The following is a 25,273-nucleotide window of genomic DNA, read 5'->3' on the forward strand; positions in this document are numbered from 1 at the left end:
CTCTATCTATGTGCTTGCCGTTGACTGAAATAAAAAATGCGAATATACGCATACAGAGATATGATTGAGTGCCTTGAGTGTGTGTGAGTGTGTTTAATTGAGTTTACGCGCCTTTACACACACTTTTTTCAATTTGTTTACATTATCAAAATAAAGAGAGAGAGAGAGAGAGGAGAGTGGAAGAGAAAAGTGCGTGTGTGTGTGCTCTTTATTTGCATTGAGCTTTTCTCTCTTATGCTTCAAGAGCGCAACTTGAGCTACAGTTAGAAGAGGCTAAGGTTTGAACGGTTTGATTTGATAATTTACAAGGAATAATTATGGGTATTTATAATGAGATCAGCTACCTTGTCGTGCAAGCTCTCTTTTGTACAAAGATCAAAGCTCAGGCAAATCTAAAAAACATTTTTTTTGGTAATTCAAAATCTTCTTTAGTCTTCTTTTAATTTGTATTACTTTATTTTGGTTAAAATTGCAACAGACAGAATCCCCATTCCCTATCAAGGTTCCCGTACGATGCTCGTCAAGCTTCAATAACTTATCAGCAGTCTCCCGGTCTTTCCGCCCATTCCAGACAGTGTCAATAGACCTTTTACGAGAGTACACACACACATACATACACAAACAGATTGTCTCTTCCGATCATACAAACATACTATATACAGAGAGAGAGAGAGAGAGATAGAGCGAGATGTTTGAACTTTTATTTTGATTATTTACCCACCAAAATACATATACTATCAACAATTATACGGTCGGACATTGATAACTGTCAGTTGTCGCCAGACTTTGAGACTAGTTGAAATCGCTTCTATTCTTCGTTCTCCTTCGTTCCGTTCCGCTCCGTTCTGCTCCGTTATGCTCTGTTCTGCTCCGTTCTGTTTTGCTAAATTTAGTCATTCAAAGGCATTCATAGATTTTATTAAAATTAATTGATTTCCATTCCACATTTCAAGCATCAAACAGAGTGTACGAGTGTTTGAATATATTGAAATTCATACATAGAAAATATGTGTGGCATTTTGAGAACAAGATCATAACCTACATTATCAACGATCAACGCATCGTATCGCTCATTGCCGTTGCCTGCTGTTTCTTCTCTCTCTTGTTTGCCTTGTGTGTGTTTGCTGATAAGACGCTCTCTTAATAGTTAACTCTCGTTCTCGTTCTCTCTAAATGACTCTCTTTAAAAGTGTGTGTTCTTTGGCTCTCAATAGAATATTATTTACTATTCTCTCAATCGTCGTATTTTCCCAAAAATATCAATTGTTTGGATTAATCAAGAGCGATTTCTTTGTCCGCAACTCTCGTTGCTTTCTCTTTCTCTCTCGCCGTGTGTCTGAGCAGTTATTCATTTGTTTTTAATCTTCAAAATGTGTTCAATCTAGGCAAAACCCAAAACGTCAATTACTTTACTTTAACGATTTGATAGCAAGACTCAAGATCATTTTGTAATCGTTTTTCCGCACGGAAACAATCAGAATGTAATTTCCCAATGAAATGATAAAACGATCACTGAATGATCTTGCACTAAGATACGTGTATTACATGAGGAACGACTGACACAATGACTAGACACGAATTCAAGGTTAAATCTAAGCACTCCTCTTTCTTCTCTTCTTTGCAGTGAACAAAAACAGATCTTAAAGCGAAAGCTTTGTTGTCTGTGTGTGTGTGTGTGTTTTTTTTTGGGAGTTCCTGAAAAGCTGCAAAGCTGCAACTTTACACCGAACAGTGGTACCACCCAATGATGGACGGCTTCGCGCAGGACTGGCCAACGCTGTCCCACACAGATAATGGCCTGGCCATGGACCAGCTGGGCGGAGTGGTGGGTGGCGGCGGAGGCGGCGACCTTCCCGGCGATGTGGGCTTTGAGCCCCAGACACGTGCGAGATCCAACACATGGCCCTGTCCGCGGCCCGAGAACTTTGTGGAACAGGCCGACGAATTGGACAGTACAAAGGCCAGTAATCAGCAATTGGCAGCAGGAGGTATGCATCTGTATCTACCGTATCTGTGTATATGTTTGTGTATAACTTATCTCTTTCCATTCTTAAAGACTCACAGCAGGCTATACAGAATGCAAATGCAGCCAAAAAGAATTCATCGCGTCGCAATGCATGGGGAAATCTTTCCTATGCGGATCTCATCACGCATGCCATTGGCTCCGCCACCGACAAGCGTTTGACCCTCAGTCAGATCTACGAGTGGATGGTCCAGAATGTGCCATACTTCAAGGATAAAGGCGATTCGAATAGCAGTGCCGGATGGAAGGTAAGAACTGGAAACACCTTGAAGAGTTTCTTCTGCAATATTTTGGGTTTTTTGGGGATATATTTCAAAGTGAACATCATTTTTCATCTGCAATTGTTCCTGTATCCTGTACCCTTTTGCAACTTTCTGATATGCTCGAACTCAATGGGAGTAATCTGTAATATTTCCATCATCATAATATTTCGTTTCTTTACATTCGAAGGTACTTTAAAAGTTGCCTTTCCACTTTCTCTGGTGACTTTATTACAGCATCTACTTCACTTAAGCGGCCCTCCCAGGTCTTTAGCTTTATTTTGTACCTCATCTTCCATATCCAGTTTATTTTTCGTGTTTCTTCTTTTTTTTTGAGAGCTTTCTGCTTTGTACTATTGTATTTTATTCTCTCTCATAATAGCTTGCTCTTTTGGCTTTCAAATAGCAATTTCATTCGCATTTCGGGCAACAAACACAGGGCGGGGCGCAAACGGTCAAGTTCATGGCCAAAGTCTATAAAATGGAGAAAAAAATGAAGGAGAAACAGAATGAAAAAAGAAGGAGAGAGTGAAGTGAACTCTTTGTGTGGTTTATATATTTTTTGTAGCTTTGTTTTCTTTTTTATTATTTTTGTTTGTTTTGTTTTTTGCTGCTTTTACGTGTATTATTATGCAATTTCCACTTGTTGGTATGCGTCTTCTTTTATCCCAAAATTATTTCATATTTACATTTCTTACTGTCTCTTTACGCTACATTTTCACCATCATGTTCGCTAATATTTTACAGCTTACTGATCGAGAATAGAAGCTTATAGAAGCTGTAGAATCTCTAGCTTTAATTAGGGCACCCGTTTTTGCTGGCAGGGCTTATTTTTATAGGCCAAAAAATAATAGGTAATAATAGTAAGCCCATGAAATGAATACTATCTTATACTAAAGCCTCCCCCTAATATTATACGGGTTTCCGTTTCATAATTCGACAAAAAATTAAAAAAAAAAAAGCATTTGATTTCTGTGTACATCTTAATTTTCATGAATTTTTTTTTTTGTGTTTCCACTGATACACTTCCCTTACATAGCTATAAGTATCTATGTGTGAGTGTGTGTGTGTGTGTGTGTTAATAATATAGATACTTTTTGCAATGTTATCAGCAAGTGCCATAAGTTCATTGACATGCTGCACAATCTGCCATCTTTTCGTATATTTTGTTTGTGGATTTAAGAATTAGAGGATGTCCATCACGAACATTTTGACTGATAGATACTTTTAAGGAGGGGATTTTTTTTTTGTTTTTGGTAGAATTGAATGTGATATTTCCTTGGCATTTTAGAGCATGGATTTTTGATGTTGCGTTAAGGAATAGGTTCGATTGTAGTCAAATTTACTGCACATCATTTCCTGTGGGCTATGTATGTTGCAAATCATTCAAGCAACGCCCCTCAGTCTGTTAGTCTCTTTTATTATATTTTATAGAGCAAATTAACTTCAATTGGAAGTATCCACAATAATACTTTATTCATACAACAGTCTGTACTCCCCATTGATCACGTATTACTCTGCCTTCCACGGTGTTATTCAACTCTTCTTCTACTGAACCCCCCACTGCATGGGTTCCTTCCGTTTATAAAAATCATTCGATCTACTCATATTTCTACGTTTACTGCAGTGCGTCATTCACGTGATTGTTTTCTTTACCAAGTCATTTTTGCTGATATTTCATTACCCGTACGAGGGGGTTCGTTTCTCTTGCTTTTGGCACCTCGCGAGTGATAAAAATACTCGTACGACCGACCAAACAAAAAATAATAATAATTGAAGAATGCGCTGAAAATACGAAATCGAAGACGTAGACCCCGAAAACCCGATACCCGAACCGAATCTTTTCTGCCCAGACAGCGCGCTTCCAGAGAATTGTTTTGGAGCTCTTTTATTTCCCGTATGGTTTTTTTTTTTTTTGGTTTGTTTTGGGTTTGTGAACTAATATTTTCATTATTTATATTAATCTGCGATGATGATTGTTTATAATTGTTTCGGTTGTTTGCCTTCGAGGACTTCACGGAAGTAGTCGCAATGCCCCGGGCGTAGCCCCCGTAGATGTCCCCTCGCATTGGGTTTCTGTTTTTGTTTTTGATTTTGATTACGAGTTTATGGGTTGCGTGGCGGGAAATAACAATCAAAAAAATTGATAAAGAATTTCGTACTAATATTAGGAGTATTTCCGCGTCGTAGAAACATTCTTCGTTTTAAATGGGGGAAGGGAGGGAGGGAGAGAGAGTTTCTGCGAAAAGCAGAACTGCAATCGTTGCAGAGTTTCCTAGTAGAACTTCTCAAAGAATGGGAATATATATATAGTATCTGCTGCAAGCACTTCCACAGAACTAAACACACAGATACAGTTGTACTCGTATTTTCTTCACATACAGATACATCCTCTAGTATCTATTTATAGATAGTTTTCTTCGCATATTGAAAGGAAGAGTTTTAGCCAGCCAGCCAGCCAGCCAGTCTCTGGACATTCCTTTTATAAATGTTTATAGACCCCTCTGGCTAATTTATGCAACACGTTGCCTGTTCCACCTGACACTTACTTCCTTTTTGTGTCCGCCGCCCCGCCTCCTCTGCATTTCGAAGCGTAAGGAACTTCCTCTTCGAATAGTCATCATCATACTCGTCGTAATCATAAAGAACGAAACGAGCGAAACACTCAAATGACATTTGAGGAATTTTAAATTTTTTGTTCCACTCGGCGTCGTCAGTAGCGGACTGCATTTCGAAGGCTTCTTCTGGATAGTGGAATGGTGGCTCGTGGCCTGTCTTCATCATCATCATCCACCCAGCCACCTTCTCCTCTGCTGCGTTTTGGCCATTGAACCGGTGCCAAGTATTTCCTTCTATTTTTCCTCTGCTGCTCCTTTTATCATATTTATTTTTGTGTTTCTTTTTTTCATTCTTTTTTTTTTGTGGTTTTTTTTTTTCTGAATCTTTTAATTGGCAGCGACCCGCAACGTGTTATAAATATTCTTCTTGAGGCCCCGCAACATTTTCATGGTTTTTATTTAGTTTTTTTTTTTCTTTCGTAATTATGTTTGGAAATTTGTGTAATTTATGGATGGGATGCCTTCTTAGGTGGCATCACATATATAGGAATTTATTTCCTGATTTTTTTGGCAAAGTGTGGGAAAGGTGAGGAATGCAGAGAAGTGTAGGATGGGATGGGGGCTAAAAGATCAGATGGTGTTGAAGGATGTTTGAAAGATTTATATGTTCAATTTTTGCTCATCAAATATAAAACGAAGGGGGAAAATGTTGAGCAAAAAAAATGAAGCAATATTGAATGGAATAATATGAAAAATTGGTAAGGCAAAAGTGAAGAATTGGTTGAGGAAAACGTAAATAAGATGACGAACGTATGAACAAGATTGAGGGGCAAGCTTATATGTGAGAAATATTTGAAGAAGCTTAAGGGAAACACAAGAGAGATGCAGAATTAAGGAAAAAAGATAGAATATCATCTGAGAAAATCTGATAAAATCATCAAAGGAGAATTCAATGAAACAAAAACTATAGAAAAACATTAGCAGAATTAAAAGAAAAGAAATTGTAAATGAAGGATGAAGAAAAATGAAGCATACACAGCGTTCATCAAGAAGCATTTAATAGGAAAGATACCAAAGTCCTACCGAAGGGGGTTGTGAACGAATTCCCTTCCGTTCCCAGAAGCTTCTCTTCAAAAGAATTCAATTGAATTTGCAAGACTTTTTCTATTCTGTGGAAATTTCCCTTAACCATTTCAACTTCATTGTAATCTTACAGATAGGCTTTACCACATGCCATGTAAAACTTTGATACCCTATATATACTTGCTGTACCTAGCACTTACACAACCTTGGTTCTCATTCTGGTCTGTTATCAATGGACTTATCAATGGCCTTGGCAGCACTCCTGCAACCCCCTCCACCGCTGCCAGAAATGCACGTGTGTCTACAACTTGAAGCCGTTGGAAATGTTCCTGCAAAATGCGCATTACTCAGCCTTTACCGTGGCCTGTCACTCACTTGCCCAGTGCACAAAATGCAGTGTACAAATTTGCAGGGGGTCGGTCGTAAGACGTAAGCTCTTCAAATACGAAGTAAATATATGTATAAATATGCAACAAAAAAAAGAGTAAACAATGGGCATTCATTAAGGGATAGGGTGAACAATTTACGTTAGAAATTGTTTGGCGTGTGGTGGCAATCAGTGTGACACTTGAGAGTGTGCACCTTCTCACACTGCCACTCTCTCTCTCTCTCTCTCTCTCTCTTTCGCGCTCTCTCGCTCTCTTGATTACTGTTTTTCACTCAAATTTTCACGCTCGTTAACCGAACATTAAGTATACGCAGGGTGTGTACGAGTTATACATATGTTTTTTTTGCGGCGCATTTCATTGGGCTTAAAGTGCATTTAAATGCAAAAACAATACACCAAAAACGTAAACAAATGTTGTGTGCCATAAAACTGCAATTAAATTGAATACTTTAGTATTAGTTTTCATTTGAATTTTTTTGTTTGCCCGAAACGTGCAAATACTGGAATGAAATGAAATCAAAATTCAATCACTAAAAACGAGAACAAGAATGAGAACAAGAACGAGATCATTAGAAGTCTAACATTCACATATTATTCATTTATAAATAAGCATTAACCTTGCGCCAGGCCCCTCCCCCTACCGCTCCCTCTCCCCCACCAACTGCCACTCACGACCGAGCGCCTTTGCTGCCCACTCGTGATGCCATTCGGTGTATTCAATTTCTATTCGTTTGTTTGAGTATTTCCATTATTTGCATGCAACCACTGCGTAATACTACTCGGATTCCCTCACTCGACTACGAGCGAACACGCCCCCTTTTCGGGTTACTCTGCCGACACGGAAGCAGACGCGCCTTCTTTTTTTTTCGTTTTGTTTTTGCTTAGTGCATTAGTTACACTTGTTTTTGTTTTTTTTTTTTGTTTTTGGAAAAATGTTAGTTAACATTTTTTATGACCGGTTGTTGGGGGGTATGAGCCCTGGGGTGATATGTCATTTATTACCGAACGAACATTCCAAGTATTTGCTGGAAAAGATTAGTTCGCAAAGTCCTGAGCTAACATGGGGTGTAGTATTGGGTGTTACCCTGGCACTCTTTCTATATAGACTTGGCATTGATGACTTAATTAATAAATAAATAATAAGTAAATTAATAAGGAAGGGTTTTCGCAATCAGTGTGTTATGAGTGATTATATCAACGCTGCCACTTAAAAGAGATCTTATAGCATTTGTGTGGTAATAATTACATGAAATTTAAAGCGATTCTAATAGTGCTTGGAAAGTTCTGAACCTATCAGCATGTTTAACTGGCTGTTTCCTCTATATATTGGTTTTATAATAGATGTAACCTGAGATACAGCTAGAGTATTGGTGCTTATGTGTACATATATCAGGCATTCTTTAATTAATGCACTCACTAATTTCCGATTGCTTCAAAAGATCTAGAAATATGATCGCTAGATCGTAATTGCGGCGCGGCTATTAATTATGCTGTACTTACTCGTACATATTGCACGCGGTTTTGCATTGTGTGAGGTTAGTGTTGTGCTGTGGGGTGGGGATTGGGAATTTTACAGCCTGCCCCACGACGGAATTTGTTGTACAAATTAACACCACCAGCGCACAGCCCCGGGGGCTCCACTTGCCGCTCTCTCCGTGTTGTTAAACTCAGGCAGTCACATGATGTATCTACAATATATGTATTGTAAAATTTATGTTCTGCTTAGAATTTTACGATTTGTGCACGAACACAGCACGGAATGCAAGTGGCAGGCGGTGTGAGGGAGGCTTCTCGTATCGCTGTCTGGCATTGCCGCCGAATGTCTGGTGGCCTGATCCCGATCCCCGTACCCTGATCCCCAATCCATGGGCTATGAAAATGTTGCGCACTTTTCAGTTTTATGGGGGATAAACGGAACACAAAAAAAAATATCGCAATTTTGAGTGGAAGAATTTTACGAGTGTGCCACACATTCTGGTTTCCACCAACGATGACTTTTGATGCCCACTGCTCGAAAATGTACAGGGGTATATTCAGCACTAAATATGTACCTGAACTGTGCCTGATCACTGGGTATTCTAGTGTCGATTCGACTGATTTTTAAATGCATAGAGTTATTTATAAACCTTATTAATATGTACGTGGGCTGTTCGGTTCTGTTCTTCACATACATACATATGTACATATAAATATCAAAGTTTGTCCTCGTTTTTTGTGTGCTTTCTATAGTCGTAATTGTGTGATACATATATATAAATATATTAACTGCAATCAAGGCATCGCAAATTGAAACTGGTTTCTTGTGTCTGAGACGGATAAAAAAATTGCAAATTATTTATTGAGAAATTATCTCATGTGTCCGATGGTGCGGGGGGGGGGGCTCCCATAAAAAAAGCGACACCCGTCCGTCGTCAGAGCCAGAAGCCAGAACGTAGTCCAGTCCAGTCCAGAGTCTGCTTCGCAATAAATATGCAATAATCATAAGAAATAAGCCATAAAATCAACCAAACTGAAGGGGCTACGTCTCGCCGCACTTCTCTTGTGGAATTGACCAACCCAAAAGGCGATAAAAACGTAAGACAAAAGGCGCAACGAAAAGTAGAACCATGGAATGTTATGGCACTGCTATACCCTGTAGTAAGAGATATGATTAGACCAAATGTTTTATGGGTTCTATCTTACTGACAACTTTTTCGAAACATAATAAAATTATAATTTCCCTTCTTTTTTTCCGCTCTCAAAAGTTTATGGGCAAAAGGCGAATGCATGTGGCGGTGGGGAGGGCGTGGCTTAGACAGACGATGACAACTCCAAATCCCATTGATAGTCGCTCAAAGACCACTTGCTGGATGTTTCACCCACATTTATCATTTGCAAAGTTCGCCGGGAGGTGGAGAGGGGCGTCGTCCATTGTATGGATGTCCAGTTAATGGCCAAAACGGGGAGTTTGTGTGTAGCAGGAAGGAAGGAAGCAAACTAATGGGGCGGCCAATGGACACACAAACACACATACACACACGAGATCGTAAATAAAGTTTTATTTTTTTTTTTGGAAAATTGTTGGAGTTTCTCCTTAAAGCAATTGGAAATGGAAAAATGATTATTTAATTTGTTCGCGCGACTCTCTTTAAGCCTCAAGCCTTACGACTGCCCCAAACTTCAGTCACATAATCAATCAGGGAACACTAAGTAACCCAACAGTCCAACCACAGCTACAGAGGGTGGGATTTTCTCTCCTATTTGTACTTAATGAATGTCACACAGGGAGCAGAACTGCTTCATAAACATTGCAAAGGAATGGCCATGGCCCCGGCATGGGCATGGGCAGCAGACGACAAACACATTTATGAACTTGGCTTCAATTCTATTTCTATTGCATACATTTTGGGGCAATGTCCTCGACCCGCCCGCACTAAGCAGCAAACACACACACACACACACATAACCATCTAGAAATTGCACATCATTTGGCCCGATTTCGTTGGCCAGAGTGCAATTGCAAAAGTTTTGTGTGGAGCTTCCAGTTATAGTTCGATTGCTTCTACTTGAGGATATTCCTTACCCGATTTATACACTCACCAAAAGAGGACAACGCCTGCAACAGACTAGAACTTTGAGTTGCTGATATAGTAAAGAAAATCGAATAAAGAGCTGCCTAACGATGAAGGAAAAAATTCTTAAATGAGAACTACATTTTTGCAAGCAAGAAATCAACTGATTTTCGCTTGGACATTCTGCCATACATTTCATAGATTCTATTATATATGTATGTATTATCCCACAGAAGCCTTTTTCAGAAAGTGCATTGCAAAGTCTACCAATTCCCTATGCAATCTTTTCTTTCAATTCATTCCTTGGGTGTCCTTTGTCGCCGCCAACAAAATGCGACACTTATGGACTGCTTATAAAGTGCACTTGTACCGCAGACACATAATGACAGGCAGGCAGACAGACAGACACCCTGACAGCCAGAACTTTATTTCTCTGGATTCTCTCCGCTTAAAGGTTCTCCTTTCTTCAGGTGCTTCTTCAATCGAAATGCGGCATGGAAACTATCATTTTTTTTTTGTTGTCATTTGATTTCCGTTTCCGTTTGGCACGCAGGCGCCGACGTGTCCTGCGATTAATCCTTGTTTGGCGGCTTTGTCGCAGGAAAACTCTTCCTATTTCTACTATAAAAGTTTGCCAGCGTTCAAAAAAAAAAAGGGAAACCGAAACACACAGACAAAAAGTAAAAGAAAAGTTTTGCAATTCCATATCATATCATCACATCATCATTGCCAATGATAATGCGACCGTCTGCCTGTTTTATGTTCCACATATTCCGTATCTTTGGAATATTTGGATACCCCCAGAGGAGGGGTTTGTAGATATCACGGGGGGTGGTTGGTTGGGTTATATCTAGTTGCTAGGGCGAACATTTTTCCACACTACACCCGTCTGTCTATTGCTCTTTTATTTAGTTTGAACAGTTTGAAGTTCGTTTTTGTTTGCTGAATGGCTTATTCATATAGAAATTGTTTAAATATTGATTTTAGACTGAATGAAATGTGTGCTTTAAAGTGGGAAATGTTTGTAGAGAGACTACAAAAAGTTCTCCCAAGAAATATTTGTATTGTATATCCCATAAAACATATGATAAGCCCAGACATGTCACTTAATTTATCATTTGATGGATGTTACAAAGGGCTTCCACCAAGAAAGTGTTCTACTTTTCCATATCTTTTTGGCCAATCAAATTCTAGGGAAAGACAAAAACCCATTGAATGTTCGCTTGTTGTAGGTCATTATCTGGGGTATCTGGTAGTCTGGGGTCATTATCTAATCAATTACTTGAGTTCCTATCAATTTTCGATGATTTTGAGTTGCACACGCGCCAGAAATTATACGGAATCCAATCAAGCAGCGACTGTTTCGTGATAAGTTTCCAAATGGTTTTTTGAAATTTCCAACTCATTTGCAATTTAATGGCAACTGTCAATGATCGGCTCTTCGATTGTTCGTTTGGGTAAACAATTGTCGAATCCAATCGAATCTCATCTGTTGCCATCTTGACTGCAAACATTGAAATTGTTTAAACAATTAATTAGGCTGTCGGTAAACAGAATTTGCAGACACACGAGCCGGACAGACCATTTATCCCAGACACCATCATCATCATACATAAGTTCTCATCCTCATCTCTTCTCTGCGATTTGTTTAGTCTTTTGGAGGCATCGCACCGCACCTAACTCTGAAACAGAAACAGAGACTGTTTACAAATTGGCCATCCAAGCCGTACAGCCGTTCCAGCCGCACAAAAAATGTTTTGCTCAAACAATTAAATTTTCGACTTGAAATGCGATGACAAAAATCGAATCTAAAACCAAACTTACGGGTCTGCTGCTGCCATTGAATTTGTGTTTTTATTTTTTTAACTTTTTGGTTTATGGAGTTCAAGGGCATATTGGTGTTTGTGTTTGGTTTATGGAATGATGGGGATAATAGAGGAGGGAAGAGGAGCTCGAGTCGAGTCTGTATGAATATATATTAATATCTGATAAGACATGTTACGAATAGCAGTGGAATATCAATCAAGTCTGTATGTTCTCCAGCATATCTATTTGCTAAATTTTGTGACTGTAGCCCTTCGAAATGCAGGGATCTATCTACAACGTTTCAATCTGAGAAGAATATCACTTATTCGTAGGGTATCTCTCAGTCCAAATTGCAATTCGCATTTTCAATGCGGTTGCTACTACGTTTGGGTATTAAATTTCAACGGCTGCCCAGTCGGTGGCATGCCAGCAATTAGCTGAATGAATGAGGTGTGCTAGTGGCGTGGATGGTGAGGGGCTGTGCCGTTCTACCTGTTCTGCCCCCTTAACTGCATAGAGAGCGGGGCAGGGTGGTGTGGGAGCCATGGAGAGTGTCGTTTCAAAAATTTATATCTCAATTTCACATCTAAATGCGAATAATCTTTCCTTTTTTTCCGCTGCGAGAGTGTTGTGTGTGTGTGTGTGTGTTTGTATTTGCGAGTCCACTGGAGTACTTTGGGGTTTCATTTGATTTGTGTGTGAGAATCGCTGCAGCTGTTTTGCCGTTGGATTGGCGCGATTCCCGCTCTTTCTCCCGATAACCCTACACTACACTCGCTCCTGCCCACCCCACTACACCCATCTGATGTTAACCTTTTACCATAAACCGATATAGATCTGGGTGTCCAATGAACGGTTGGTTTTTTTTTCTATTATTTTGTACCTATTTTTGTTGAATTTTTTGAAACGCGAACAACCGCGATTCATTTGAAATGCTGCGTGTAGAAGTTTTGTTGTTTTGAAAAGAAAAGGTTTAGACTTGAAATGTATAAGCGGAAAGGATTTAAATTTGTGCTCAAAATTTAAGAGTTTGACCTTTGAAAAAAGGAAAGATTATTTGTGAAAAATTGGGCTTGGGAGATTTCTTACTTTGAATGCATGAAAACCTCAGAAATTCTGCTTAAAGTCAAACATTATTTTGGCAGAATTTACCTACAAGAAAACACTTCAGATTTCCAGACCTTCTGATGTATCTCTCTGCCTTGTACATGTCTAGCCACTCCCCCGCCCTCTTGCCCTCTTTCAACAGCCACTTGCGCCGCAATGACGAGGGCGACCCAGTTAGCGCCACATGTCGCGATTCACCCACAGAAAGCGCTATGTTCCGCTTCTCTGTGAGACTCTGTGCGGCTGAATGGCCCAATGAAATATGCATATTTGAGGGAAGATGACAGCGTATCATGCGATACAGTGGAACCCCCGGGCGCTGGGGCACCCTCAAAGGAAGAGGAAGAACGAGATTGGAAGATTTAATATATTTTAGTGCTCTCTCCCCCGCTTGGCTTGCTCTCCGTCCCTCCCTCTCTCTACCCTTGGTCTGCGTATCTCTCTGACAATTACTCATATAAATTATAAAGAAATGAATCAGAAACCCCGCCCCCCCGCCAATAAATCCAAAAGTTGTTGCTGTAATAATTGTAATTGGGGGGAAGGAACTTTAACTATGATTTCCAAGCATCGATTTCCATTGGGCGATATTGGGCAGGGCAGGGCAATCCATTGTGATTCACGCTCGTTGCACATTAATTGAACACGGAACAATAAGGATACATCTACTCGTAAGCATATCCTTGACGACACTCCAACGAATGGAATGGGTGGGGGGAATACTCGCATGAAATTTCCATTGCTTGGATATACACATATATATTTTTTTTTTGCTCATTTGCTGCTAAAAGTAAATTCAATGGAAGCCCAGTTTTGTCGCAGTTTTTGCCCCCGCGATTTCTTTGCATTCATACAATGTACATACATATGTATGAACGTATGTATGTATTTTTGCCATGGATGCGAAATGGTTGGGTGGTGGGTGGGTCGGCTGGTGACCTATATATGTATATCGTACTTCCCTTTGGATGGCTAGGCACACACTCTCATAATGCAGCTCCTTGGTAACCAAATGTGTCGACAGGACTTTCTTCAGAGGGGAATGGAGGAGGAGGTTGCTCTCCTTGGAGGCCTGGCCGGCATGTGGTCGCTGTCGCCGGAGTCTCTCTCGCATAATTCTCTCGTGTCTCGTATCTCTCTCTCACTCTCTCTTGCTAGATTTAATAGTCCCAATTAGTTAGATGAATTGTGTATGTGGTTCTCTCTGCTGCTGTTCTGTTCTTTTTGGCCAGATTTAAGTTTATGAATATTCAATGAAGTGTGTGCCATAAATTATAAATGCCATTTGTTTGCATTTTGCCTTGATTTTATGGCCTTGAGCGTGTAAGCGCCTGCCTGCCTGCCTGCGTGCCTTTCTGCCTGCTGCCTGATCTTTAAGGCCATCGTGTTGCTTTAAACCAAAGTAAAAACACCATTTTGCATTATAAGTTGTTACATTTGTGCTCGAGAAGTATACAAGAATTATAGATAAGTTTTTTGGGGAACTTAGAGGTTTAATTGAACCTTAAATTACACGGTAATTACATTGAATGTAGCCCTATAGTAGATGTAGCGGTAGCTTTGCTATATATACAATATCATCAGCATTCCCATAAAGTTATTCACATAAAAATATGTAAATATCTGTGAAATGGGAAACACTGCTAACTTCTTCATAAACTTTTCCTCAAATTGCTTTGCAATTGTCGTTCTGCAGCTCCTGTTACTCCCTCTGAAATATGACATAACCTTTTGCCTTTCCATTCATTTAACCCCTTGCCAAACGTTGTATGAACTGAGAACTTTATTCTCAGATACAGATATATACCCATTACTCACCCAAGCAAGTACGTCTATATATATGTACATCCTGTTTCTGGGCGGATGTTGGTTCGGATAATTCCACAATCTGGCCATTAGCATAATCAGAACGTTTGCCAAAAGAAAATGTTTGAAAATGTTTACTGGAGGAAGGAGGAGAAAAAGGGGAAAAAGACTGCAGAGGGGGGTGGGGGGTGGCACTTAAACATTTAAATAAAAATGATAACTTTATGGACGAAGGGGGTAAAATTAGTTGGAGAAAACCCCCAAAGAAGAAAATGTCATTACAGGAGGAGACGCATACACACACACTCCGCACGCAGGACGCGGGACACAGGACACAGGAGACTCCCAGCCACTGACTGACGCCAAGTAAAAGTTTTCATAGGAAAAAGTATCTGTGGAGTAAAGCAGATCCATGAAAAGTATTAGAAAAAGTCTGCGGAGGGGGTGCGGGGGGCATTGTCTGTGCACAGGTTTTGGCGTCTGTACAGTGTACACCCACTCACCCACTCACATGTCCTGTGGCAACGGTGATAAATGGCGCCAATGTGCCGCCTCGCGACGCGACGCGTCGCAATCGTTTCTTTTTTTTTTTGGGTTCTGGCTGTTTGAGGGCAGGGGTGGTGTCTATGCGGGTGGGTGGAATCTGTGGCAAGTTGCCTTTACAGTTAGTTTAGTTTTGTAATGCTCCATTTAGTTTGTGTTGCCACAACGCACTCCCTTCCTGATTCTGATCCTGATGCTGCTAGTCCCCGTCCTCGCTCTCCTTTTTTTTTACTTTTCTATCTATTTTTTTTTGTTCAGCCTGATGACAAATCCACACTAAACGTGTTTGATTCCATTTGTTTCTTCTCTATTTATTTCCCTTTTACACTTTTTGCACTCGATGACATGTAATTGTTGGACCCAACCCAGTAACCAGCAACCAGTAACCAGTACCCAGCACCTAGACAGAGTTATAGATTGCTAGAGGATTGGAATTGGGATCGGGGTTGGGGTGTAGTCGTATGTCGATTTGCTGTCATTACGCTGCTTACACGCGGTTATTTATGACAATTGCTGGAAAATATGAATTGACAGGCGACGACGACGACGACGACGACTACAGTCGACAGGCGACGAGGTCTAGTGAAGACGAAGACGTCTTCCAATTAGAGGAGGGTATGCGTGTCCGTGTGTGAGTGAGTGTGTGTGTGTGTGTGTGCGCCCTGTAAACCATAAAAATGTCGACAGACAATTGAATGGCAAAACCGGCAAAAGGAAACGCAGCAAACACAGAGAGAGAGAGAGAAGAGAGAGCCTGGGGAAAGTATGGGTAGGGGGGGTATGGGGGTCATAGAAATTGCTTACAAATTGTTACATCAGCTCAACGAACGAACGAAAGAACGTTTCGTTACGTTACGTCTTTCTGTCTTGGGGATTTGCAAATTTTGCAAAAGATATTTCTCTACAAAAAATTCACTCCAATTTCTACTGCTCGTTACAGAACTCGATACGGCACAATCTGTCGCTGCACAATCGCTTCATGCGCGTCCAGAACGAGGGCACCGGCAAGTCCTCCTGGTGGATGCTGAATCCGGAGGCCAAGCCGGGCAAATCGGTGCGTCGCCGTGCCGCCTCCATGGAGACGTCGCGCTACGAGAAGCGTCGCGGTCGGGCAAAGAAGCGAGTAGAGGCCCTGCGGCAGGCCGGCGTGGTGGGTCTCAACGATGCCACACCCTCGCCAAGTAGCAGTGTCAGCGAGGGATTGGATCACTTTCCGGAGAGTCCACTGCACAGGTAACTATCAATTTCATTTAAGATACTCCCTCTGCGTTGATCATTAGTTAGTTGCTTAGTTATGTAGCTAGTAGATCCTACGATTAGAGTTTGGTATTTAGTTGGTTTACTAAGTTTGGCAAAACGGGCAGAGATACCTGAATCTGAATACCTAAGATCTTTCTGAAAGATATGGCATAATTATAGCTTCCGCAATTGCAGCAAACACAGTATTCAAGGACCTTCGACCTCCAACCTGTTGCCGAAGCCTCAGGACTCCGGACTACTGAAGGGAAAACTGAAAGTCTATAAAAGATTATGTCCCTATTATTAGGTCCTTATTTTGGGCCACAATTTAAGAATCCAAATTCAATGTTAAATCACCTCAAAATTTAAAATATAAAATTCAATTCAATCAATAAAAATGTTTTTTACTCTGTACTCTTCACAGAAGAAGGTTTCCTCTTCAAGGTCATTCTGTTTATATTTTTACAAGATTTTTATCGCTATTTATCGATATATTTATCGACGAAAAACCGGCTTTCCTTCCCTTCCAACGGCCAATATATAATAACGTTTGATGATGAGGCGATTTATCTGATATTTATAAATTTCAATATTTATCACGATCAGAGTATCGGAGTCACATTGCTGATCGTTTTCTTTCTTCGATTACATTGATTTAAAAATTATCGATACCTTTTGTACGTGTGCCGCCTGCTAATCGATGAATTATTGTGCAAGCTGATCGAACCACTTTGATGGTAGCCTATTATTACATTCACATTGTCTCACACGCGATGAATAAGTGTTCAAGTCGCACGAGAATGGGAATATCAGCACGCTTCCCCACTGACACAGAAGATTGTGCAAAAAAGTGTTATGAATCACGATTCGATTCTTGATTCAAACAAACTGTAAGCACATACATATGTATGTACAACTGAAATAATTGAAAGAGAGGGTTCCGTTTCCATATATTCGTATACACACTATATTCAACCAATTTTTATAACACTATTAGCCCTAGTAATATCCAATTAAATATAATTTTTAGGCAAATTTAAGCATGATAATTCTATTGCATAATGTAGATTTAATTAAGTTAAATTAGTACCTACATATACAAATATCATAACTCTTAGTACGTATCGCTTTTAGAGCATGATCAGCTAGAAGTTTATTCAACAATCAGCGCTTGAGCTTCTATTGTGCGATTGATTTGTAGAATATTTTGAGCCTTTTTTGGATCTCATTTTACCTCGTCCGTCCTCCGTCCGTCTCCTAGTCTTGTCTATAAGTTTCGTCCTTTGATTTGTTGTTGATTTGTTGAATTTATTCTTATAATTTATCCGCCAATTTTTTCTATTTTGTTTTTTCTTTCCGTTTTTTTTTTTCTTCTTCGTTTTTGTGTGCGATATTGAAGCGGCGGCGGGTTCCAATTGTCGCCTGATTTCCGTCAGCGCGCCTCATCGAATGCCAGTTCCTGCGGACGCCTTAGTCCCATACGAGCACAGGATCTCGAGCCCCAGGATCTCTGGGGCTTTCCGGGTGACTACCAGAATACGACGATGACACAGGCCCATGCCCAGGCCCTCGAGGAGCTCACGGGCTCCATAGCGGACGAGCTGACACTGTGCACCCAACAGCAGCAGCAACAGCAACAACAGCAGCAGCAGCAGCAACAGCAGCAGCAGCAGCAGCAAGGGTCAGTTCTCGATGAGTGTTGAGAGTGTTTCCTTTGGTTTCCATTATGTGTGTGTTGTCGCCCCATGTAACCCCACTCCACCCCAAAACACACACACACTCTTATGTTGTTTGTTTTGCGTTGGTTGTTGCATGCCACAAAACGTACACTTGCATGTCTTGCCGATTCCCATTTGATATCCGATATTCGATCTATAAAAAAACATGTCTATAAAGTCAACTTCTCTTCTCGTTCTTGCCACCCAACGATCGTACGGCTGGAGCAGGTTCAGCGCCGCTTCGGGCCTCCCATCACAGCCACCACCGCCGCCATACCAGCCCCCGCAGCTCCAGCAGCAACAACAGCAGCAGCCATCCTACACGCTGAACGGCCCCGCCACCGTCGGCTACCAGACGCTGCAGCCACAGTCGCAGTCGCAGTGCCTGCTGCACCGATCACTCAACTGCAGCTGCCTGCACAATGCGCGGGACGTAAGTACCAACAATCTACTACTATTTCAATGGAATCAATCATCATCATTCGGAGTGAGTTATTCGAACAGAAGAGTACTTACAACTGCTCGTATTTGATTCAATCAGAGTTTGCTGCGATTACGACTATTTGATCCAAGTATTGCATCCATTTGTTTGTTCATTGGATTACACTTTAGTTAATCCACAGAGCTGTCATCTGATTCTGATTCTGGTGGCTTCATTCTTCTGTATAAAATAGAGAATTAACAGGGGAAGCTATCAAATTTATGCATCAACAAGCTCTAGCTAAATTAAATTCTGACTATTAAAACGCGACTTTTAAGAATATTTTACTGAAATTACAACCTTAATTATGCCATATTTGTGATCAATAGTTCTAATCACTGTGTTTTAATGGATTTAAAAATTTAAATGCACTTATGTCCCATGGATTTGTATATAATAGGAATAAAAACGACTTCAAAACTTTTTTATTGAATCAATTAGCAGATCTAAGCAAGTACGAGTATTCAGTATCAAGTATTCTTTTATTTCTCTGATAGAATCGATTTTTAAAGAATCAGACGGAGATTTAATGGGTACTGATTATAATTAGCTACATACTTTAGTTGCCATTCTAACTAATCATCCATCTGTTTGCCTCTTTTTTGGAACAGGGTCTCTCGCCCAATTCAGTCACCACCACAATGTCGCCCGCGTATCCCAATAGCGAGCCCTCCTCGGATTCGCTCAACACCTACAGCAATGTGGTGCTAGATGGCTCCTCGGATCTGCTCGTCCAACAGCAGCAGCAGCAGCAACAGCAACAACAGCAGCAGCAACAGCTGAAAGTGGAATTTGAAGGTGAGCAACAACGGCAACAATGTGACCTCTATGTGAAACTCTGTTATCTATATCCTATCCTGCTTTCTCCCAAAATCTTCTTCTAACTGCCAAATGTTGATGTCAAATGCCATAGATAATAACTGCGCCTCTACTTTGATAGGACAATGCCTGGAGGTGCTCAACAATGAGGGGCAGCCCATAGACGAATTTAATTTGGAGAACTTCCCGGTGGGGAATCTGGAGTGCAACGTAGAGGAGGTAAGTGAGAGGATACGATCTTATTAATTATAGATATATACTCACACGATGCTGCTTTACCCCTTACAGCTGCTGCAACAGGAAATGAGCTACGATGGCCTGCTGGACATCAATATACCCCTGGCCAGTGTCAGCACGAATGCTCCGTTGGTGAGCCTGGTGAACAATAGTACAACGATGAGCAGCAGCAGCAACCTGAGCGGCTCCACCACCACCTTGTCCAGCAGCAGTCTCAGTGCCGCAGTGCAGCTGAATCAGTTGCAGGCACAGTTGCAACAGCAGCAACAGCAACAGCAGCAGCATCTCCAACAGCAGCAGCAGCAGCAACACCATCAGCACCAGCAACAGTTGCTGCTGAGCAACAACAACAATAATAATAATAACAGCAGCAGCAGCAACAGCAGCCTCGACTTGGCCACACAGACGGCAACAACAAATCTGAATGCCGCACGGGTACAGTACTCGCAGCCCAGTGTGGTGACCTCTCCGCCCTCGTGGGTGCATTAGGATTGATTCAATCGATCGATGGAAGAGGATTAGAGATGCTTCATCGATGGATGAAACGATGATTGATCGATAGGCTATATCCGTTGTATGTTGTGGGTGTTGTTTGTGTATGCGTGCATGTGCGTGTGTGTGTGTTGCCAATGGAACGCTTTAAAACGCTTATTCTAAGGACAATAGTGTAAAGTTTTTTAAGCACCGCAGATGGGAAACGGAAACTGAAACATAAATGGTTACGGAGCAGCTGCAGGATCAGTGAGCAGTAAGCAACAAGCAGTAGAAATCAGGATGCAAGAGAAAGCAGGAAGCAGAAAGCAGAAAGCAGAAAGGAGAGGCAGGAGGAGGAGTCGCCGCAGCTGGACCGCCACTAAAAAGTTTACAAAGTGAGTAACGAAACGAGCGCGCAATGAGAGCGAGTGAACGGAGGGGAAGTCGCTTTCAATTTCCATCAGCCCTAAAAGCCATTCAATGTGACAGCATAAATTATGTTAATAATGTCATTTCACGGCACATTTTATGAATATGTAAAGAAAAAAGTACAAGAGACCAACCATCCACCCCTCTAGCCCTCCTACACCCAAAAATATTCTTAAAGATTTTTCCTTTTCTGATTGCTCTTAGTTTTGCACTGCGACTTTGCTGTGTGTCCTGTTTTATATAGAAATCGTCTTCACTTGAATTCATTTCATGATTCACTTCCCATGAATCTTTTATGGACATTTTATTTCGTGGATTTCCTTTTTTTTTCCTTCGAGTCTTATTATGTTTTTTTTTTGTTTGTTTTTTTGTGTGTTTGTCTGCCGCTATTTGAGGGCAATTACACGCGTTCAATTATCATAATACATTGTCAGGAGTAGGTAGAATGGAGGGGAATCGCTTTAAGTCCTTTTCAATTTGAGCGATTTTAAAGTGTGGTGTGGCTGGGGCATGGCATGTGCTGTGATGTGATGTGATGTGTCTGCCCCTCACTCAAAGCTCACTCAAATTATAGCAAATTAAGTCAATTTACCTAAGCCATAAAATATGTAAGAGGCCACTTTTCGAACGAAACGGGCGAAGGACGAACGACGATACGATGCATGGATACGTATACGTGAATGTGGACGGTTGTCCGTGGGCCGTGGGCAGGCAAGTGTCCTTCCACAAGTCGCGCTAATTTGACTCCCAATTCCGTGTCCCAAGTCGAGAGGGAGAAAACCCCCGAAGGCAGCACCAGGCATCTCTTCTCATGCAAACCACGGCGCAAATTAGTCAAGGCAACTCCAGGGGCAAGCAGTCGAAAAGCAAATGCTGAAAAATTAATTACGTCCTTAGGGTGACTTATGCATGCCACTGATATTTGACTGCCCCCACCGCCCCGTGGCTACTGTTACGTCGCTGCCCACCTGAAGAGACAGAGGGTGGATGGTTGGGTTTGATGGGGTGCTGGTGCTGTAGGATGTGTACGGTGTGGGTGCAAGTCAAATCAAGCGCGTTAAACGCTGCTAATATTGAAAAATTACACAGACTTACCAGCTGGTGTGAGCGGACGTAGCTAATGGTTGAGATTTAAAATTGAAATGCTTTGATAGTTGAGGATTGAAAGTGTCAAGTGCGCGCGGATTGATGAGCTTTAGAATAAAAATTAGTAGAGACTTAATTTATATAGATTTTGATACTTATTTACTTTGATTTGGAAGGTATTGTGTGCTTGTTGTGTCTATGCTAGTGCTCAGCTTTAGAGTCCAAAGAGTAACTTGAAAATAGATAAATTGGAAGATTACTGATAAGGCAATATAAATAGTTACCTTCTACCAAGAAAAAGTGTTATGTCTTATGTGAGAACTCTCTCATAAAGGTACTTCAATACTTGAATCTGTTTTCACTCTGACTTACTCTAACCATTAGTTGTCTCTAAAGCAAAACTGTGATCGATATCGTATCACTCTCACAGTCCTTATGGCTTTTAATGTACAATACATCCTCAGGTTTCCCTGTCCGCTCAATTATGCTCAGCTCTGATTAACATTCCTCCAGCTTGGCTTTCGCTTCCACTTCTGCTTTTTTTTTTGTCTCAATGTCGCACTGGTAACTGTCACTGGGCATTTTTGTTTTGTGGCAAACTTTCTTAAGCAAAAAACTGCTCAGAGAAGGGAAGGGGAGGAAACAAAAACCTTTGTCCTGTCCGCACACCCACACAAATTGAATTCCACATTAAGTTCTGCTGTAAGACAACAATTAGAAAACAGCAAAAAAAAAAAAAAAAAAAGAAAGAAATGCCGAGAGAAAGAAATGGTAAATGGTTTGCAGAAGACCAAGTTGTTAGTGAAGAAAGTTGTAACTTTGTCAAGTTTTGGCGCCAATCGCATGACGTGCTAATAAAATAAGATTCCATTCGGAGGCAGAGAGGATTTCGAAAATTTATGCCAAGTGCAAACTTTTGTGTTTGGCGTGGGGTCTGCTCTGGTCTGGGTCTGGTCTTTCGCTTCATTTGAGTGAATAATTTGAATTGCATCAGCAGATGAGGATGAGCGGATTTCCATTGCCATTTCCATATCTTTCACTTTTCATAATTCAGCGGCGAGTGACAGGAGGGGGGGTGGGAAATTCTATTCTTATTATGCAAATGCCTTAAAGAAGCCGAAGAACGAGCGAGAGGCTGTTGCATATTTAATAAAAAAAAAAAGAAATCATGTAACTTTAAGCAGAAGTCGCGGCTTATTAGCCAGCAGCGACACATCGTGCCACATGCCCCTGCCACTCAATAAGTTGCCGCAACATCTGGGCGACAGCCCTGGGAGTCCTGTCTATAAAAGGCGCTGAGGCAGCGCTGTAAACTCGTGAAGCGGTGGCTGGAGGAAATCACATCATCGTCCGCAGATTGACTGACTTGACACATAATAAAGTCACACTCAAATTATGGCTGCAGCTGTGCTGTGCCACCATGCCATCGTGCCACCGTGCCACCGTGGGGCATGCCCCCATCTCAAGCTATACAAAATGAGAAGGAGGCGCAGGTTGGTTGCCCTGGTGAAACCGCGCGTGAAACACAAAAGCATTTTCAGGCAATTTATTAGTTGACAAAGAAGGAAACAAAAAAAAAAAATTGGAAAAAAATCTGGCGGAAAATGGGAATTGGGGCAGGAAAAAAAATGTGCGGCTTCATTGTCCTGTGGCCTATCAGAGGGGATCAGAACCCAAACCCAGACCCAAACCCAAACCCAGACCCAGACCTGGACTATGCCTAGGCAACCATTCCAGGGGCAGGACCAGGACAGCCGCAGCTTTCGTTTAGGTGTTGAAACTTGTCCGCAACTCGCTGAATAATTCAAAGAGCAGAAACTTTCTTTCCTGCCCAGCCTCACATTTGATTAAATTTTAATGCCAGTGCATCATTAATAAATTCCCAGCGGGTGCGGCGGATGAATAAATTGAATTAGCGACGGGATGTGTCCGGCGGGGCCCACCTAATCCCCGCAGATTGTTTGACAAACTTTGGACAGGTTTGGCGCCGCAAAAGTGTCACAACTAATTGTTCAAGTGCACGAAAATGGTAGAGGGAAATTGTAGGGCAAGAGAGAAGGTGGAGCAAAAGGACACTGCCACCACACACACACACACACACCGCATTGGCATTCAAATGAAAATTTCATTATCCCGGATGGCGAAACGGGAAACGGAAAACGGCAAACGGGAGTGGAAATCAATTTGTCAGCGAGTTGCGCTTCGCGACTTCATAATACAAATTGTCAGCAATTTAATAACATTTAAGCTGCCAGCCAGCGGTAACAATGATAAGCGAGGGCACAGACGCACACACACACAGACACAGACAGACAGCACAAGGACCTGCCGCAGGGGCATGAGAGTGCTGGGGTTCCTTGTGGCAACCAAACCGCATTTACACTCACTTAACTCGACACGATTCGGAGGTCGCTTCGGTACTCCGGTCCTCCGGTCCTCTAGTCCGGGGCTTGGCACTCGCTAAAGGAAGGAAAACAAAGCCAAAGGAAGCAGGGACAGCGACAGGGTTACGGGGTAAACGGAAAAACGGCTTGTGTACAAGCTGCTTAAGGTCCTTAAGGACTCAGAAGTAGAGACCTACACACAATCGCTGGCACAAACGCACACTCGAGCAAATAAAGCTCTGCGAGCGATTTAAACACTTGTTGCATGGACAAAGGATAATGACGTGACAGGAAGGAGCACACACACACGCACACCGCACGCCATAAGTAATAAAGCAAACAGGCAACGCGTTTTGTAATAAACTGCAAGACGGAAGGTAGCTGGTAGCTGGTGTGCTGGCCCGGCTTGGTGCCCCTTTATGTTGTTTTTTCCGCCCCCGGTGCCGGTCCGGCCGCTCCCCACCACAACCGGTGTCTATTGGCTACTCCCGGTGGGCTGTGGCTGCTACCACCCCCCTCCCGTCCCCTAATTTCCCCCGCCCCCTTGGGTCCCGGTGCCTGGCCGGGACCATAGTGGTGTGGCACGAAGGATATAAGCCACACGGCATGGGTAAAGGTAAAGACAGCTGCAGGTGCCTTACCCGCCTTGCCAATCGGTCCGTGAAAGACGTTGCAAATATGCCGGGGGCGTGGCAACTAATCACAGGCCAAGGCACTCACTCCCACCCTGCCACACTCAGACACACACACACACACAAATTTAATGCCCCCAAGGGGGTGCGGCGGTGGGTATTGGCCATAAAGCGCACATAAGTAGGCAATGTTTTCTGTTCACACTGTGCCCTGTCTCTCTCTCTCTTTCTGTCTCGGTGACACTCTTTTGCGTTCTCGTTCTCTGCCCGAAGCTTAAGGGCCGCATAAAATTCAATTGCAGGTCATAAAAATTGCGCGTGATCTACATACAGAATATAATTTAAAGCTGTAACTAATAAAATTGTCAGCGATAAGCGACGACGACAAACGAGGACGAGCTTTGATTTTTATGTTTTGTGCCCCAACCTCTCGGAGTGACAACAATTTGCCACCAAAGGCAATTTATTGGTTATGAGCCCAAGTGCCTAGCCAAACCCGAGAGCAGCGCGAAATCTTATTTTAAATGTTTAGTGCTCTCGTTTTTATGGCATAATTTTCAGGCGTTGGTAGTTTTTGTGCCTTTTTTTCTGTGCGGTGCGGGGCTGTGAAATTTGCATAAAAATTGCCATAGTTGAGGCCGTTTCTTTC

At 41.9% G+C, this 25,273-nt stretch overlaps 1 protein-coding gene across 3 annotated transcripts in view; it reads left to right on the forward strand.

The window, feature by feature from the left end:
- LOC111067374 (forkhead box protein O) overlaps positions 1-25,273 on the forward strand; it is a 34,778-nt gene that overhangs the window by 8,003 nt on the left and 1,502 nt on the right. For 2 of the 3 annotated variants that reach the window (XM_022356431.2, XM_022356439.2), the window contains exons 3-10: positions 1,625-1,988; positions 2,057-2,271; positions 16,066-16,358; positions 17,764-18,045; positions 18,311-18,515; positions 19,175-19,361; positions 19,477-19,601; positions 19,671-20,488. In XM_022356431.2, the coding sequence (XP_022212123.2) occupies positions 1,745-1,988; positions 2,057-2,271; positions 16,066-16,358; positions 17,764-18,045; positions 18,311-18,515; positions 19,175-19,361; positions 19,477-19,601; positions 19,671-20,108 (1,989 nt within the window). In that variant the 5' untranslated portion in view covers positions 1,625-1,744 and the 3' untranslated portion in view covers positions 20,109-20,488. The remainder of the gene's footprint in view (positions 1-1,624; positions 1,989-2,056; positions 2,272-16,065; positions 16,359-17,763; positions 18,046-18,310; positions 18,516-19,174; positions 19,362-19,476; positions 19,602-19,670; positions 20,489-25,273) is intronic. The other variant, XM_022356447.2, reaches the window with a different exon arrangement.

Source organism: Drosophila obscura, unplaced genomic scaffold (assembly GCF_018151105.1).
Source record: "Drosophila obscura isolate BZ-5 IFL unplaced genomic scaffold, ASM1815110v1 contig_150, whole genome shotgun sequence".
Taxonomy (NCBI): domain Eukaryota; kingdom Metazoa; phylum Arthropoda; class Insecta; order Diptera; family Drosophilidae; genus Drosophila; species Drosophila obscura.